At 35.8% G+C, this 19,627-nt stretch overlaps 1 protein-coding gene across 2 annotated transcripts in view; it reads left to right on the top strand.

The window, feature by feature from the left end:
* Dek (protein) overlaps positions 1-19,627 on the top strand; it is a 147,793-nt gene that overhangs the window by 93,780 nt on the left and 34,386 nt on the right. For both annotated transcript variants that reach the window (XM_067143325.1, XM_067143324.1), the window contains exon 6: positions 7,990-8,167. In XM_067143325.1, the coding sequence (XP_066999426.1) occupies positions 7,990-8,167 (178 nt within the window). The remainder of the gene's footprint in view (positions 1-7,989; positions 8,168-19,627) is intronic.

The following is a 19,627-nucleotide window of genomic DNA, read 5'->3' as shown; positions in this document are numbered from 1 at the left end:
AGTTTTTTGTTGAAATGATTGTTTTTAAATTGCAACTATCAGAACACTTGTAATACTTTCATATTGACAGTTTCAAGGAGTAACCTTTTGCAGAACTTGGTGTTTTATAGTAAAAGTTTTCAATGTTTTAACAACTGCTACAAATCTGAGTGTATATAACTGACAGTTTTAGTTGGTTTTCATCAATTTAGGAATACATACTGTAATTTTCACACATACATGCCCATAGTTGTGTTTTTTGCATCGAATTACTGCCGCTTCCTTTTTTCCTCCAATTTGCCGCTGGTATTAGTAAATAATGAACTGACCTCATTTGTAGGTTATGCAACAATGCTGCTACAGCTTCATATGAATGATAATATGGATACTTGGGTTTCTTGCTGATTGTTGGGTTATATTTGCACGAGGTCAATCTGTGTGAGAAAATGACTGCGTATAGGACAGAAACAGGTACGATCCTATACTCGTTTTGTAAATATGTACTTTTGTGCACGTGGTTCTGCTGCTGAAAAGTACATTCTTCAGTCAGAGCACAACAATTCATACCTGCCAAGTATTCTGGCTTTTCTGTAAAATGTACGGATTTTGAATGTATTTTACGGTTGTACGGATGAACAACTTACTGTGCGGGTCTTTAATATCTGCACGTTTTCGCTTTTTGCGGTCAAATCGGATTTGTTTGACTTTTGATAGTGGCTGGTATTAATGGATGCAGTGTTTGAAATTTGACCGGTAAACGTATCGATAATCACATTATTCATTATCACCGTGCTTTTGGGCACCTGTTCGATGTTCGGCTCCATAGCTAAAATGTTAGCGTGCTGGCCTTAGGTCACAGGGGTCCCGGGTTCAATTCCTGGCAGGGTCGTGAATTTTAACCATCATTGGTTAATTTCCCTGGCACGGGGGCTGGGTGTATGTGCTGTCCTCATCGTCATTTCATCCTTACCACAACGCGCAGGTCGCCTATGGGTGTCAAAACAAAAGACCTGCACCTGGCGAGCCAAACCCGTTCTGGGATCTCCCGGCAGTAAAAGCCATACGCCATTTCAATTTTTACCTGTCAGATCTCAACTGGTACTTCATTTACTGAGATGTTCCCAGACAAGTAGCAGGCTGTGATTTTGAAGAAAAGAAATCAGTTAAATGTTGCAGGCTGTGAATTTATATATAACAACTTTAGTAACTGCGTCGTGCTTCATAGCAACTGAAATGCATTGTGTATGGGTGTAACATTGGCAGTAGTTCTGAAACTCATGCAATTGTGTGATGAATTTGTTAGCGATTTAGTGTTTTTAATGTTGTTTGTAATGAGTTGACTAAGAAATGATATCATTCTTTTAGTGGGGCATATTCTGCTGAATTTTCTTGTTTTATGCGATAACGGAAATGCGAAACATTCACATTCTGTTTCATGTGCTCTTGTGATATAAACATTTCCGTGGAAGAAGAACAGAATTAGTACATCTGTTAAACACATCTCCCGTACAAAATTTAAGGATGGCAGTCAGGAAATTAATTCATTTTTTACCTCTTCTGGAGCTTCTGGACGTTTATGTAGTAAGAGCGGAATGCTTGTTCACTTCACTTTTAATTGAACATCATATCCCATTACCTGAAGCCGATCATGCTGGTGCTCTGTTTAGGAAAATGTTTCCAGATTCAAAAATTGCAAAAATATAAGGCTGTGGTCGTACGAAAACCACACGCACTTTGAAAGAAATGGCTGCGGATTCAAGAAGTGAACTCGTTGGTTACATGCAACGTAAATCATTTTCTTTAGCTGCTGATGGGAGCAATAATAGTAATGCTAAGCTTTGCCCTATTGTCATCACCTGTTTTGTGGCAAAGCAGGAAAAGATAGCTTAGTGTTGCCAGACCCGGCCTTGGTGGGTGATTCAACATTCATTCATTCATTCATTTATTTAGCTTCCATAGACTGTACAATTATAATTTTGAAATGTGCCAACAGTATAGGAGTTGTCGAGTGATTTCTTAATACTAACAATAATATATGCACAATAATGAACATTTTGAAAAAGAAGAAAAAGGTTAAAACAAACACCAAATACTTCAATGTTAGGACAGCACCTCTTAATTTTTTAAATGATAAATCATATTAATAACCAATATTTAAAAGACAAAATAAAAATCTATGAGTGTGGTGTTAATAACATATACATAATCAATGTGGCATTAACATATTTTTAAGGCTGTATACTAAATATTAAAATGTTTACAAGTTAATGAGTAATAGCATCATTACTAGCACTTCATCATGTATTCTTCTGTACTGTAGCACCAGCTACTCAGCAGGAGATATTTTAAAGCTCTGGTAAATAAACTGACGGGACTAATATCTTTAATCGTATTTGGAGGCTTATTGTACAATCTGATTCCAACAGTCTACATGTCTCAAGGTAATGCTTGTACTCTTGTGCTCGATTAAAATATTATTTCTTGTTCGCGTCTGGTAATTGTGATTGTCAAAATTCTTTCTGAACTGATCCTTTTTTTTTCACACGTGTAGAATGCATTGCATGATGTATATGCTTGGTATTGGGAGTATCCTTAGTCTCTTAAATAATGGTCTGCAAGGTCACCACTTTACAACTATAGAGATAGACTTAAAAATCACTGAAAAAAATGGAAAAGGGAAAATTAATGACAGAATTTGAAAATATTTAAATTCATCTAGACCACCATTGTAATAAGGAAAAAACTTAAATGACGAAATATAATTAAAAAATCCTTTACGTGAACAATTGCCTAAACTTTTACAAACACTTAATCTAGAGAAAAGTAATTTTGCTAAAGATTTCATCCCCAAAACAACCAATACTCACGTAACGTTAATGAACACACCCCCTTCCTGCACCTCCTCTAAACCCTCCTCTCCCAAAGCCTCACCTACTAACATTACTCTGCCCACCTTTACTCCTTCCCCCCAACCCCTACCATCACACTCGTACAACGCAAGGAGCAGACGCGGAACAACAGGCATTTCCTATGCAACTTTAGACAACACCAGACAGAAAAGCAGTAATTAGAGGGGTAAGCGAAGTTTCCTTAAGTGCTCACTCAACTAGCAACACAAAATTAGACACTCACAGAAATCTTTTTTTCTTGTTACAGACATAACAAGTGATACCCTTTTAATAACTTGAAGCTACATTGTTCGTTGAATCACGTCCCTTTTAACTACGCTCCATTTTAATTCATTGCTTCAAAGCTCTGGGCATTGATGTCAACAAATACAAACTCAATCTACATCACCAGTGTCAAGTGACAACAAAAGTGGTGTCTAAACACCGTTTCTGCAATTGGCCCTATGTATTAATCTTGGTCATATGAACTGTTCTCTGAACTACTTTTGCAACAGACATGAGAGGTGTGCCGTTATCTTTCTTACTCTTGGAATATTCCCTCACGTTGCAAAACTAATTTTCAGGCCGAGCTCCTTACTGGAGTGCTTCTTCTGGTGGGCTTTCTTCTCTTGGGAGCTTCATCCCTAGATGTTGGTGTCCAAATGGCAGAGTAAGCAAATAAAATCACTGATACGGCTCTCTCCCATTAAGCATCCTCAAATGACTGCGCAGGGATTTGATTCCTTCGTGGTCATAGTATGCAGGAGCTTTACTGCTGCGCCTCGCAGCCAGTCCAGCGACTATGGATAGCATTTTGTGTTGTCTTTCTAACCCTATTTGACTTCTAAGTTCTGTTACTTTGTTTTAAGTAAACCTCGGACTAAAAGTGTGTTTAAACATCTATTTCATAATCGTTCTATTTATAATAAAATTTTACTTCACTGTACAACATTAATAATAAAATCTAAATTTGTAGTTTGGACACAAAATAACCAACAAACTTTGCTGTTTTTTTAATAAGATGGAATATTTCCCTTACCTCTATTTGTCGTCATTGCCTGCTAGTTGAATCTTAATGGTGTTAGGCATAGGATTTCAAGGATAATTTAATAAAAACCACCTATTCAATACTGTCCACGTTTAATGTGGTTTGAATCTACATAAATTTATGTAGACTTAATAGATCAGGTACATGTTTCACCCATTATTTTGGGCATCTTCAGCCTGTAGACAACCTTTAGGTAATCTTCATGGTGTGTCGAACATAAGCAGACCAGCTCTTCGGACCAGATTGTTCCATCTCCTTCACTTAGAAGTTGGCACACACTAGAACTCAAAAGTAAGGGTAACATCATTTTTCCCAACATACGTCTTTAATTGAGCCTAGATTATTTCTATGGGGTTTAAAATACAGTGATATGGAGGGAGTCGCAACACTTTGTGTCGGCATGGGACTGTTATCTCATGTACAGTGTACCTTTTACTGATATTTGCTGATCTGATTTCTGCAACTTTACTTCCTTGATGGGTGTAGCATACCTGCCAACTTTTATGGTTTATCCGTATCATTTACGGAAATAATAATTTGAAACAATGACATTTGATAATCGCCCCACTTTCTGTACAATCGGTTGTTTGAGTGGGTCGAAGGCAAGTCCACGATATTACATGTTATAATTCTCATATTTTAGTCCGTATTGAATTGTACAATAAAGTCAAAGAAATATTAATTTATTTATTCCACCTATTCAATACATAAAAATAAATAAACATTAATATTTCTTTGACTTTAAAGTCCACGATAGTCGATAACTTATTCTTTGATATGATTGTTACATACTCACGGTTGAAAGTGTCGTCATTGGAATTGAATTTAAAGCCGGGATAACAGTCCTTCCATGTGAATCGTAGGTGTCAACAGGCTCTGCTCCGCAAATTCTTTAGTCTCTCATTCGCTTGTGATTTAACCCATATTCTTTAACCACGTGAGTGTTGTTCTTTGTTCACGAAGTTGGTGTTCTTTGAATGTTTTGGCCTTTAAGGTTATGATGTTTTAATGAAGTGTTCGAGTTTTTATGTTATAACTTTGTGCTTCGCCGTTTCCTGTATTCCGTGGACTAATTAGATTTGTTGCACGTGTGTGTTTTTTTACCATGTGTGTATTCTTTGTTCACGAGTTTACAGTCGTGTTCATTTAATGGTTTAAGACTGTGTGCTGTGATATGTTTTAATGAAATGTTTTTCTGCCTTGAGTGTTTGATATAATTTTATGCGACTTTTAGTGATCCAGGTTCCTTTCTATGTTTCATTGGATATTGAGGCATTTGTTCTCCGACATTTTCATGCGCCATATTTCTGTTGTAGGATTCATGAATAAATCCAACAAGAAACAGTACTTCCAGACATTTAAAGAATCATATTCTGTTGATTTTCCATGCATACTAAAATCAGGAAAGGGAGAAAAAAAATTCCTTTTGCATGTTATATGGGTGTGGTATTAACACAATGAGCCCGGACGTTTCAAGATGGCTTCCCTACCCTGTGTCAATGTAATTTAGACTTGCATGTGATAAATATCATTCTTGATCCGTATTGATGATACTTGAATGGAATAACATCAATAAGTTAATAGGTAAATTCAATAAATTAACTTATTGTAATTTAGACTCTCAGAAAAAAAATCACACTTCTGTCAGTTTTCGCATTATAAATTAACAAATTTATATACATATTACAAAGAGTGGGCTATCCCACGAAATCAAATAGAAAGCTTACCTTCAACATTGAAAAGAAACTTAGGCTTATCCACTTGGATAACATTCAGTACATTACTGTCAAGAAATAAACTAAAGAAATCTAGAGGTGAAGATTCTGCAGAAATACCAAGGTTATTAGCATTCAGTCCTGGTGCGCCAGGAAAAACGGGTCTGTAGTAATATCTTGTTTCCATTGTGTTCCCGTGCTTCTCACCTCGCTTCATCCTTTTGCGGCTGGTTCTCCTGGTGATGAATCTGATGATTCAGCATCCTGAGGGACTTGTATATTTTCATTTTCTTCTTCACGATCACTTTCATACAGATCAGAATCTGGATCGTTCACAAGTTCCGTAATAATCTGTTCACTTATCCGTGGGCTCTATGCACGCGTAGGATTTCCTTTACTTGTACAAGGTCCGGGATCCATATCTCAATTACACAGTATAAATCGACTACTTGAGAGATGATTGCAGGCTGTTGCCTCACTACACTTTCATTCTAAATCTGTGAAGTCATATAATCTATCATTAGACCACATGCACATAAATTTGAGCTTATCTAACCGGAGCGCGCGAGGAGTACGTATGTCAGCAATTACGTAAGATCTGAGCGCACGTGGCTACGAAACATCGTCCCTAGGTTGCACCACCAATCACTATCGATCGACAACACCCCCTAACGATAGTAAAGGAAATCGACAACACGTCAAAGCAAAAACTAATTCAATAACCTGAATAGCTTTAGAGTGGCTGAATTTTAAATATCGTGGTAGTGATATTACTACCGGCGGGTGCATAGTGTTAATATTGCACATGGTGGTAGAAACAATTTAAGTAACCGTGTGAAGTGCGGTAAACACGTAAGTTATGTTAAATCGAAGGAAGATAAGAAGAAAACCAATTTTTTTTGCCAAGTCTGGAAATGTTGACAATGACATTAGGGCCGAGTGTCTTTACTTGCTTTTTGGTGGAACACAATGTGCCCAATATGCATTAAATAAAATGGGAAAATGTATCATTTGAAGGTAAGTGGCTTCAGAACGGACCTTTTTCTCTGTCAATGGATGGAAACAATTATACGAATGCCAAGTTGTATCCTACTGTTGTTACATTCTATGATATTCTGCGGGAAAAAGTAGTGACCACTGTGCTATCCAAACCAGCATTAGACGGGGACTCCGTAGGGTGAAATATAGGTAATCTGATGTTATCACATTTGAATTCTCATAACATGCCAATTGATAACTGTACTGAAGTATTGGCAGCATTCCCGATTTGCTACCGTAGGTACTTACGCTCCTGCCTTAGATACAGAAACTAATTACTGGAATTCAAGAACTTTGTGCATGTAATATTTAGGAAGTTGTCGTGCTAAGAACATCCTGAAGTTTCTCTGATTTGGACTTTTAGAACGATTGTTTGGTCATTGAAGTGATCAGTAATTTTAGTTTTTGCCAGTACTGTATCAGCTTTGATTCTACAGTGAATTCGTATCCAGCTCCATATATATCATTTTACTCTGCGGAAGCAATCGCTACGATCTTGATACATGCCGTAACTATCAGTATTGTTTTGCGCCATTTTCATGTATCAATCCCGCACTACTACACAAAATGATTTGCTCTCAGTGCTAGACTGGAAATAACTGGGGAAACTTGTTACAGGTAGACACAGCCTGTTCATGATGAATTGTGGGAATTATAAAAAAATTGTTTGTTCGTTTTTCTGGGCACAAAAGTAGTAAAGGTGTATAAATTCACGCGTAGCCCCCCCCACCACTATGACTTCCTAACATTTTTCCTTTGTAAAAATCTAGGGAAAACACAAGATCACTTCCGTTTTTCAAAATTTTGATTTTCAAATAGGGAGTGAGGAAATTTTGCCAGTAAACATATACCGTATGTGATAGTCGACTGTTGACTTTCATTGGTCTCTTTCCCTCGGAATGGTGAGGATTTCAGGTTGTTTTTTTTTTTAATTTTATTTCACAACCTGATAAAACAAATCACAATTCTTTCCTATACTTATATGCAACTTGATTTTCTTTTAATCTACTGAGCGAGTAGGGTCATGTAGCTGTCAACTTACATTTTGGTGGTGGTGGGTTTTTCATGGTTTCCCATTTTCACACTAGGCAAATGTTTGGGCTGTACCTTAATCACGACCCTAGCAGATTCCTTTCCACTCCTATTCATTCCCTCTCGTCACCGTCGCCATAAAAAAAAAAATTAAGGTTCTGACTTCAATAATCATTCAACTTGAATGTTCTTTGTAGATACATCATTCATGCTCACATTTCTTATGGTGTACTCATATCCACCTTCATATTTATTCTGCCATTGATAATAATTCAATTGTTCTGTGTAGATCTGATGACGATGATGAGAAACGACCCAGCAGAACGAAGCGAGGGAAGGGTAAACGGTCAACTTTGAAAGACGCTTCATCAGAAGAAGATGAAAAGGATGTTGAGGAGGAGGAAGAAGATGAGAAGGAGAAAGAGAGTGATGGTGATGAAGATGATGAATCTCTCAGTGAAGAAGATGTAAGTTACAGTAGATTATTTTCTGTTTGGTTTAGTGAGAAATTATTTTTATTAATTCTTATATGGAAGTAGGTAAGTTTGTTGTCATTGTGTGTGTTTTCTAACGATTGCTAAAGATACTGTACTTCACCCCATAATTGTTGCCTTTTTTTTACCAATATTTTCACAAAAATAGTAGGGTGCGAACATTACACGAAAAATGTTAATACCAGTATTCGTATTACTCAAAAAATTAATTTCAAACTAAATTCCGTTTGATGCAATTTTAAGGTGCTTGTATACTCGCAGATACACACAAAAATACAGTCCAAATCAAAATTCGTAATTGATTCGCAACAGTTTGGCGAACGTTTCTTAAATTCTCACTCACGCATATCTACAGTAATCGTCGCTCACAAACACATGCATCTGTACAATCCGCAGCAGTCGATATATACATAAAACAGGAAATCTTACATATCCCCATGACGTGGAGAGGCCCATTTGATATGAAGTACAAGGGTTGCATGTAGGGATGTAGCTACTTGTAAATTTCCCAATACGATTTACTTGAAACTTAACAAAGTTTGCAAATATTTCATTTTAAATGTCCTTGTGTATAAAAGTGTATCTTTATTTGTCTTGCCAATCTAGTGATGTAATTTTTTTGTCTGATATATAGTATGATTTATTCTAGGGGGAGAAACGTGCACAAGATTTAATGAATTATTTATGCATTGAATAGGCGGACCACTTAAATATAATATTTGAGTTCTTAAATATTTGCTACTTGATTTTATAGTCAAAGCAGGTTTTTATCAAAAATGAAGCTGTTAAAGCTTGTTACATATAACAAATGAAAAAAAAAACTATGTATGACAGGGTGGCCAATATCAAGTTATTCTAACATGGTGGCCAGCATAGAAATTGAGTTCAGACAATAACGCATTTCAACGTCTTCCTCGTTTGGCAAACACTTAAAACAGTGTCATTCTTTTCTGAAATAAGAGTCAATGGTACGCTGCTTAAGTGCATTTGTGTAAGTTGTCGAAATAAAATCTTCTATTACATCCATAGCATTCGCTGTGGTATCGCTGGTAGAGATGTCACTGTCAAGGATTGATAAAAGACTGTCAAAGCGCTTTTAGCTGGCGGGCGCGTTAGAAGATACTCATTTTCCAGTGTTCGGTCTGCTTACAATTCCACTTCCATATTGAAACCTGGCAAACCAAAAGATATATCACAAAGCTACAGACCAATCACTCTCATCAGTTGTTGCTATAAACTGCTTGAAAGACTACTATACAACTGAATTAGCATTGTAATTAATCAATATCCTCCTATTGACCAAGCTGGTTTTAGGCAGAATCGTAGCTGTTGTGACCAAGTCCTTGCACTCACAACATGCATTGAAGCAGGCTTTCAGCAACAGTTGAAAACCTGTGCTGTTTTTTTTCTTCGTTTTTTTATCTTTCTGCTGCTTATGACACGGTTTGGAGTGAAGGGCTGCTGTTTAAACTTCTTCAGGTATTACCATGCAAAACCACGCTACAATTAATTGGAAACATGCTTAGTAATAGACTCTTTCAGGTTATTCTAGGGAATAGGACTAGCAAGCTGAGAAGATTGAATAATGGTTTCCCTCAAGGATCAGTCTTGGCTCTTCTCCTGTTCAAGCTGTATGTATCAGATTTGCCACCAACGAAATCTAGAAAATTTTGCTTTGCTGATAATATAGCTTTTGCTACAAGTCAAAGTAACCTGAAAGAAACAGAGAACATTATAACTGATGACCTTTCCATTCTTAGTGGCTATTTTCCGAAATGGAGACTCCAACCAAACACCGGCGAAACAGGTGGCCTGCTTTCATCTAAATAACAAAATGGCAAGCTGTACTCTCCAAGTGTCTTTTAACGGTAAGGTCCTCAGACGCAATAACTACCCAAAGTACTTAGGTATAACAGTAGATCGGACACTCTCCTTCAGGCAACACCTAGTAAATACAGCAGCAAAGATTAGGAGTCGTAACAACATTCTGCAGAAGTTGTGTGGTACAACCTGGGGTGCTTCTGCAACTACCTTGAGATATTCTGCTCTTGGTTTAGTTTTCTCTGCAGCAGAATATTGTGCTCCTGTGTGGATCAACAGCTGCCATGTGAAACTTGTGGACACTCAACTCGACAACACAATGAGAATTATTTAAGGCGTAATAAGATCAACTCCTACCCACTGGCTTCCTGTCTTGAGCAACATCATGCCTCCTTCATTCTGTAGAGCACAAGCACTGTTGAGAGAGTACTCGAAGATAAATGAGAACCCTGACTTGCCCATCCACTCCAATATTCCTGGCCTTCAGAGGAACCAGTTAAATCTAGACATTCGCCAGTTAAGTTCGCATAGAAAACCATTTCAACCCCTATGCCCAGTGGAAGGAAGGATGCATCTCAAAAACAGGTGAACATCTCTTGCCTTTCTTCCCACCTAATTTGAGGTCTGATCTCCCAAGAAGATTTAAACCTAGGAATTTCATTTTTGTCCGTATTGAACTGAGAAAGGATGATAGGAAAACTTAAAACGGTGCACCTTTTCAATACAAAAATGTTATAGTTTATTTATAACATGTATTTGTACTTGGAACTAGTTTCAACGCTGATTTGCGTCATCATCAGCCAAAATGTGGGAATAGGCAAGCATTTAGGCATTTATATTACACAAGGCGTTACATTAAACAATAAACATCTTACAAGGAGATAAAAACAGGGACGAGTATAGAAACAAATGAATCGTTGAGAAAACAAAAGTTATACATATTAAAAATAACCTTAACCACACATCTTGCAGTGCGAAAGTGTTCTTCTTGAATGATTCCTGAATATAAGACACACGTGCACACATTTCTGAAGAGCCGGCAGGCAGGACAAAGTAAAGTGAAACCTTAAGAGTTCTCATTTTTCTATGTTCTGACTAACTAATGAAGTCTCCCTTGAGTTCCTGATAAACATACAAAACAGGAAATTCTCCTTCACTCTCAACATTAGCTGTAAAGACCAACGGTAAAATTTCATTATAAATATTGTGCAGAGACGTGAAAGCATGATTTTGAACCTGATATAACTCCTTCATATAACCCAGTTCATCATTTTTTCTATGTTCTGACTAACTAATGAAGTCTCCCTTGAGTTCCTGATAAACATACACAACAGGAAATTCTCCTTCACTCTCTCTTCTCAACTTTACTGAAATAAATCAAGATCTTGAGGTATTAGATATTCTAAACAAAGGTTCTTTCCTAGACGTCACTCTTCTAAAACTGCATTCAATTTAAATTCCATGGATATAATGGATCCTTTATTGAAAGAATAATCAATAAATTCAGACACCGCCCAAAAACCACCCTAATAAAAGACAATACTAGCACTGCCACGTTTTCCACATTTACCTTCAATAAAGAAATTTACAACGTCACTAAAGTTTTTAAAAAACCTTTGTTTAGAATTTTGCTATAGAGCGAATGGTGTTCAATTCTTTATTTAAGCTTTTTCTTGACATCGGAATTTTGAATGCTCGGTCTACTAAGCTATTATATGTAGCCGCTTTGTGTGTTTGGGGGTGTAGTGAGTCATTTCTTATAGTAGTGGCCGTTTGAGTGGGCTTTCTATAGATACTATATGTGAACGAAGAGGGGTGCCTATTGATTGTTAGGTCTAGGAAGTTGATGGAGTTTTTGTCTCTGATTCTAAGGTAGTACAGATGTGTAATTGAACTTCTAGTTTACTTAGTTGATTGTTAGCAAGTAAGTTCTTTTCGATGATGTTATAAATAACGTCTATGGAGCGTTCATCTAGGATTATAAATGTGTCATCTACGTACCTAGCCCAGAATTGGATATTAGCAAATTTGATGTTATTGTCGATGGCGGTGTTCTCTAGGAAATCAAGGTAGATCTCTGCTAAAATTCCTGAGGCTGGTGAACCCATAGCCAAACCATCTTGTCTGTAAATGATTTTATCGAATGTGAAGTAGTTATTGTTAATTAGTAATCTTAATATGGTCATAAAGTCTTGAACTTCTAGTTTACTTAGTTGATTGTTAGCAAGTAAGTTCTTGCAAGTAATGAAAATCATTTTATTTTCCGTATTGAAAGAATCTCAATAATAATAATATAAAAGAATTTATTGGACTCCAACCTATTCAATACATTACTGGATGTTAACATTTTTAGTTAAACATCGTTAAAAATGGAGACATGTTTCGCCCTCCATGTGGGGCATCATCAGTCATATCAAAGCACCTCAAAATTAAACCAGACGTCTGGTTGGAAATTATGAGCAATATTTGTAAGAAAGAATACATTAAAAACACGTACAAAGTCCTATCCAAAACAAAATAACAACAGACTAATTACACATAGTAAAATACGCTAGTGGTTTCTTAATATTAAAATGAGGTTATCATATGCACAGTATAAAAATGGAAGTAATCAAAGTCCGTATGATATTGAGTTCGATGGTAGTTCTGCGTAGTATATACAAATGTTGGCAAAATAAAACACAATTTATAATTACTGTACACTTATTTCTAATTGTTAAAAATGATGAGGTAAAACATTCCAATTTGACTATTTGTAATTTGGCTCCAACCAAAATAATTCGCCCTAGGATTCATGAGGTAGTCAAACTCCGTTGGTCACTCTCTATTTGAATGGAGTGCACAGTGCAAGTGAACAGCTTTTGTTGATTATAAAACGAGGCTGTGCTAAGACAGAGTTAAAACAACACCAGCTTCAAATGAAGATAGTTAAAAACATCATTAGGTTCTTCCTAGTTGACTAAAAATTTGCGTATATTTTGTTGTTAAAGTGTGGGAAGGTCAGTTGTTGGTTGAATGGGCAACGGTCGAAAAATGTTGTGCAGTGCAATCGGTGTTTGAGCTGTCCTACATGTGAGGGAAATCTGAAAATGGAGGATTTGTCTTAATTAGTTAAGTGAAATGACGGAAAAAGAAAAGAAACGGGAAATCATTGAGAAATGAAAAATGTGAAAGTTAAAAATTTACCTTGAAAGCTGTTGAGCTGTTACCTAATTGTTAGGAGGTTTGTGGAGCACTGACTGTCGCTAATGTCCTGCTCCTCGTGTTGTACGTGTGACGTCTTAGAGGAGGGGAGTGGATTTGAGAAGGCGGCGCTGTGGGTATGTGATTGGCGCTTGGGGAGGAGTTGTGTGTATTGGAGGGAGAATAGGGGCGTGATGAGTTGAGCGGCTTAGTGGGGGTGCTTGGAGAGCTTGTTTTGAGGATGTTAACAAGTCTTTTGTCTTTCAGATTTAAACTATTGAGCGAAAATATTAATTGTTCGTAAAGAGGGCTTCGGTTGTCTATTGGATCATTTAAATTCTTATTCTTATTATATTTTTGGTCCAAAAAAATGTATAAATTTTCGAACTCGGTCATGAGCCTGCCTTTATCTAGTCTTTTTAAAATTTGGAGATCCTGTTCGATTGTGGTAAAGCTATGTCCGGTGTCTTTCATATGGATGCTCATGGCTGAGTGTTTATTGTGCTTTTGGGCATTGAAATGTTCTGCATATCTAATTGCAAAGCTCCTCCCAGTTTGACCGATATATGAACTGTTACATTCAGCACATTTCAGTCTATAAATGCCAGAGCCCGAAAATTTATTGTTGTCCGAGTTTATCTTATTGTGGTTGAAAAATAGCTTTTGATTAGAATTATGGGTCTTATAGGCTACCCTAATATCATGTTTTTTAAAAGGGGTAGCGATTTGATGTATAATGGGGTTAATGTAGGTGAATGATGCATATTTAGGCTTATTAATTTTTATTGGGGAGAGGTTTGTGGCCAATTTCAATTTCACTTTATTGATTATTTTCTGTATGATTGAGGGATTGTATCCATTGAAAACAGCTATTTCTTTTATGGTACTTATTTCTTTTTTTAAATTGACGGTTGACATGGGAATTTTTAACGCTCTGTACACTAAACTGTAAAATGAGGCTTGTTTGTGCGATTGTGGGTGAAGAGAATTTTGTTTTATGGTTGTGGGAGTGAATGAAGGTTTTCTGTGAATCTGGAAATCGAAATTGTTTAAGGTCCTGGTGATTGTAATGTCTAAAAAATTGATGATATTATTGTCCTCATCTTCTTTAGTAAACTTGATGCAATTGTCAAGGCTGTTTAAGTAAGTTAGTATGTCTTCACTATTATTGCAGCTTTTGTCTATTATTGCTAGTGTGTCATCGACATAGCGTAGCCAAAGACACAAACCGTTAATGCTGTTTGTTATTTGACTATTTTCGAGGTTGTCCATATAAATTTCGGCGAGTATTCCCGAAATGGGATCACCCATGGCTAGACCTTCTTGTTTGTATATCTTATTATTGAACGTAAAATAATTGTTATGAAGGACGAAAGTTAGTAATTGTAAGCATTCTTCTATTTCTAACTGACTTAAGGTGCTGTGTTTAGAAAGATTAGTTCGTATGATTTCGATAGTTTTTTTAGCGGGAATGTTCGAGAACATATTGGTAATGTCAAATGAGCACATTATGTGGTTAGGCTGCAAATTAAATTTATTTAAAGTTTCGCATAATTCTATTGAGTTTTTAATAGGGTGTTTATTGTGAAATGTGAAGTGTTTCTTAAGGAATTTTTGGAGGAACTGAGAAGTTTTGTACGTTGGGCTATTTCGGCTATTTATGATGGGTCGAATGGGAACATCATTTTTATGTATTTTTGGCAGTGATCTGACGGTGGGTAATTTGGGATTCATATTGATGAGTTTTTGATGTTCGTGTTCATTAAATAAGAAAGGTGAATTTTTTAGGATTGTTTTTAAATTACGCTGAGTTTTTAAGATAGGATCTTTTGAAATTATTGAGTAAGAATTATCGGAAAAGAAATCCTCCGTTTTTTTGACGTAGTCGTGTTTATTCATTAGGACTACGGCATTGCCTTTGTCAGCTTTCGTTACTATAACATTATTGGTGTCTACCTTTTTTCTTAATTCGTGGGTTTGTTTGAGAACGTTGAAATTATTGATGTCGGAAACTTCTTTTATAAGGGTGGGTAATTTCTTTTTTATCTCATATCTCACGTCATTTTGTCTGTCGAAGGGAATTTGTTTATTTATATTGGATTCAACTTCGGCTATTGTGGTAATTATATCCTCGGCTTTATTTGGACTAGGCCAATTATATTTTAGGCCTTGGTCAAAGAAATTGATTTCCTTATCCGAAAATGTGGTGTTAGATAAATTGATGGTGGTTGGAGTGTTTTTCCATGAGGGGGTGAAAGTTTCTCTAGTTTTGTTTTGGTTTATGGATTTAGGTTTCTTTTCTAATATACATGTCAACTTGTGGTCTAAGGTTTTTTGTTTTTTGTCTAATATGTTCTGCAATTTACGTGCAATGTGTCTTTGGTATGAGCTCCATTCGAGAGGTGATAATGATTGAGCAGTGATCAAATGTTCCCGGTAAAGCTGCAGGTTTAATAGAGATTTTTTTCTATACCTTAGTTTAATTTCATTTCTAAGCCAGATAGTGTTGACTTTATTTTGGACGTCTTTAGATTTGAGAGTTGGAATGTTGTTCCTTTGAGTTGATTTTAAGAAATTCGGCACCAGACCTAATCTTAAACATTCTTTTAAGAATAAGATATCTTTTGAAATTTTACCGATTTTGATTTTGAGGTTTTGATATCTATTTTTATTTTTATTAGCCTGGTTGGCTTTATCATTGCAAGTAATGAAAATCATTTTATTTTCCGTATTGAAAGAATCTCAATAATAATAATATAAAAGAATTTATTGGACTCCAACCTATTCAATACATTACTGGATGTTAACATTTTTAGTTAAACATCGTTAAAAATGGAGACATGTTTCGCCCTCCATGTGGGGCATCATCAGTCATATCAAAGCACCTCAAAATTAAACCAGACGTCTGGTTGGAAATTATGAGCAATATTTGTAAGAAAGAATACATTAAAAACACGTACAAAGTCCTATCCAAAACAAAATAACAACAGACTAATTACACATAGTAAAATACGCTAGTGGTTTCTTAATATTAAAATGAGGTTATCATATGCACAGTATAAAAATGGAAGTAATCAAAGTCCGTATGATATTGAGTTCGATGGTAGTTCTGCGTAGTATATACAAATGTTGGCAAAATAAAACACAATTTATAATTACTGTACACTTATTTCTAATTGTTAAAAATGATGAGGTAAAACATTCCAATTTGACTATTTGTAATTTGGCTCCAACCAAAATAATTCGCCCTAGGATTCATGAGGTAGTCAAACTCCGTTGGTCACTCTCTATTTGAATGGAGTGCACAGTGCAAGTGAACAGCTTTTGTTGATTATAAAACGAGGCTGTGCTAAGACAGAGTTAAAACAACACCAGCTTCAAATGAAGATAGTTAAAAACATCATTAGGTTCTTCCTAGTTGACTAAAAATTTGCGTATATTTTGTTGTTAAAGTGTGGGAAGGTCAGTTGTTGGTTGAATGGGCAACGGTCGAAAAATGTTGTGCAGTGCAATCGGTGTTTGAGCTGTCCTACATGTGAGGGAAATCTGAAAATGGAGGATTTGTCTTAATTAGTTAAGTGAAATGACGGAAAAAGAAAAGAAACGGGAAATCATTGAGAAATGAAAAATGTGAAAGTTAAAAATTTACCTTGAAAGCTGTTGAGCTGTTACCTAATTGTTAGGAGGTTTGTGGAGCACTGACTGTCGCTAATGTCCTGCTCCTCGTGTTGTACGTGTGACGTCTTAGAGGAGGGGAGTGGATTTGAGAAGGCGGCGCTGTGGGTATGTGATTGGCGCTTGGGGAGGAGTTGTGTGTATTGGAGGGAGAATAGGGGCGTGATGAGTTGAGCGGCTTAGTGGGGGTGCTTGGAGAGCTTGTTTTGAGGATGTTAACAAGTCTTTTGTCTTTCAGATTTAAACTATTGAGCGAAAATATTAATTGTTCGTAAAGAGGGCTTCGGTTGTCTATTGGATCATTTAAATTCTTATTCTTATTATATTTTTGGTCCAAAAAAATGTATAAATTTTCGAACTCGGTCATGAGCCTGCCTTTATCTAGTCTTTTTAAAATTTGGAGATCCTGTTCGATTGTGGTAAAGCTATGTCCGGTGTCTTTCATATGGATGCTCATGGCTGAGTGTTTATTGTGCTTTTGGGCATTGAAATGTTCTGCATATCTAATTGCAAAGCTCCTCCCAGTTTGACCGATATATGAACTGTTACATTCAGCACATTTCAGTCTATAAATGCCAGAGCCCGAAAATTTATTGTTGTCCGAGTTTATCTTATTGTGGTTGAAAAATAGCTTTTGATTAGAATTATGGGTCTTATAGGCTACCCTAATATCATGTTTTTTAAAAGGGGTAGCGATTTGATGTATAATGGGGTTAATGTAGGTGAATGATGCATATTTAGGCTTATTAATTTTTATTGGGGAGAGGTTTGTGGCCAATTTCAATTTCACTTTATTGATTATTTTCTGTATGATTGAGGGATTGTATCCATTGAAAACAGCTATTTCTTTTATGGTACTTATTTCTTTTTTTAAATTGACGGTTGACATGGGAATTTTTAACGCTCTGTACACTAAACTGTAAAATGAGGCTTGTTTGTGCGATTGTGGGTGAAGAGAATTTTGTTTTATGGTTGTGGGAGTGAATGAAGGTTTTCTGTGAATCTGGAAATCGAAATTGTTTAAGGTCCTGGTGATTGTAATGTCTAAAAAATTGATGATATTATTGTCCTCATCTTCTTTAGTAAACTTGATGCAATTGTCAAGGCTGTTTAAGTAAGTTAGTATGTCTTCACTATTATTGCAGCTTTTGTCTATTATTGCTAGTGTGTCATCGACATAGCGTAGCCAAAGACACAAACCGTTAATGCTGTTTGTTATTTGACTATTTTCGAGGTTGTCCATATAAATTTCGGCGAGTATTCCCGAAATGGGATCACCCATGGCTAGACCTTCTTGTTTGTATATCTTATTATTGAACGTAAAATAATTGTTATGAAGGACGAAAGTTAGTAATTGTAAGCATTCTTCTATTTCTAACTGACTTAAGGTGCTGTGTTTAGAAAGATTAGTTCGTATGATTTCGATAGTTTTTTTAGCGGGAATGTTCGAGAACATATTGGTAATGTCAAATGAGCACATTATGTGGTTAGGCTGCAAATTAAATTTATTTAAAGTTTCGCATAATTCTATTGAGTTTTTAATAGGGTGTTTATTGTGAAATGTGAAGTGTTTCTTAAGGAATTTTTGGAGGAACTGAGAAGTTTTGTACGTTGGGCTATTTCGGCTATTTATGATGGGTCGAATGGGAACATCATTTTTATGTATTTTTGGCAGTGATCTGACGGTGGGTAATTTGGGATTCATATTGATGAGTTTTTGATGTTCGTGTTCATTAAATAAGAAAGGTGAATTTTTTAGGATTGTTTTTAAATTACGCTGAGTTTTTAAGATAGGATCTTTTGAAATTATTGAGTAAGAATTATCGGAAAAGAAATCCTCCGTTTTTTTGACGTAGTCGTGTTTATTCATTAGGACTACGGCATTGCCTTTGTCAGCTTTCGTTACTATAACATTATTGGTGTCTACCTTTTTTCTTAATTCGTGGGTTTGTTTGAGAACGTTGAAATTATTGATGTCGGAAACTTCTTTTATAAGGGTGGGTAATTTCTTTTTTATCTCATATCTCACTTCATTTTGTCTGTCGAAGGGAATTTGTTTATTTATATTGGATTCAACTTCGGCTATTGTGGTAATTATATCACAATTTGGTTGGAGCCAAATTACAAATAGTCAAATTGGAATGTTTTACCTCATCATTTTTAACAATTAGAAATAAGTGTACAGTAATTATAAATTGTGTTTTATTTTGCCAACATTTGTATATACTACGCAGAACTACCATCGAACTCAATATCATACGGACTTTGATTACTTCCATTTTTATACTGTGCATATGATAACCTCATTTTAATATTAAGAAACCACTAGCGTATTTTACTATGTGTAATTAGTCTGTTGTTATTTTGTTTTGGATAGGACTTTGTACGTGTTTTTAATGTATTCTTTCTTACAAATATTGCTCATAATTTCCAACCAGACGTCTGGTTTAATTTTGAGGTGCTTTGATATGACTGATGATGCCCCACATGGAGGGCGAAACATGTCTCCATTTTTAACGATGTTTAACTAAAAATGTTAACATCCAGTAATGTATTGAATAGGTTGGAGTCCAATAAATTCTTTTATATTATTATTATTAAGTAAGTTCTTTTCGATGATCGGGAATAATGAGTTGGTGTTTATACTGGGATACATGTTGACTATATCAAAGGAGTGCATTGAATGATATGGTTGAAGCTTGAAACTGTTTAGTTTGTTCACTAATTCTACAGTGTTCCTGATGGATTTATTTG

This window comes from Anabrus simplex, chromosome 3, assembly GCF_040414725.1.
Source record: "Anabrus simplex isolate iqAnaSimp1 chromosome 3, ASM4041472v1, whole genome shotgun sequence".
Taxonomy (NCBI): domain Eukaryota; kingdom Metazoa; phylum Arthropoda; class Insecta; order Orthoptera; family Tettigoniidae; genus Anabrus; species Anabrus simplex.
This window is presented reverse-complemented; position numbering and strand designations above follow the sequence as displayed.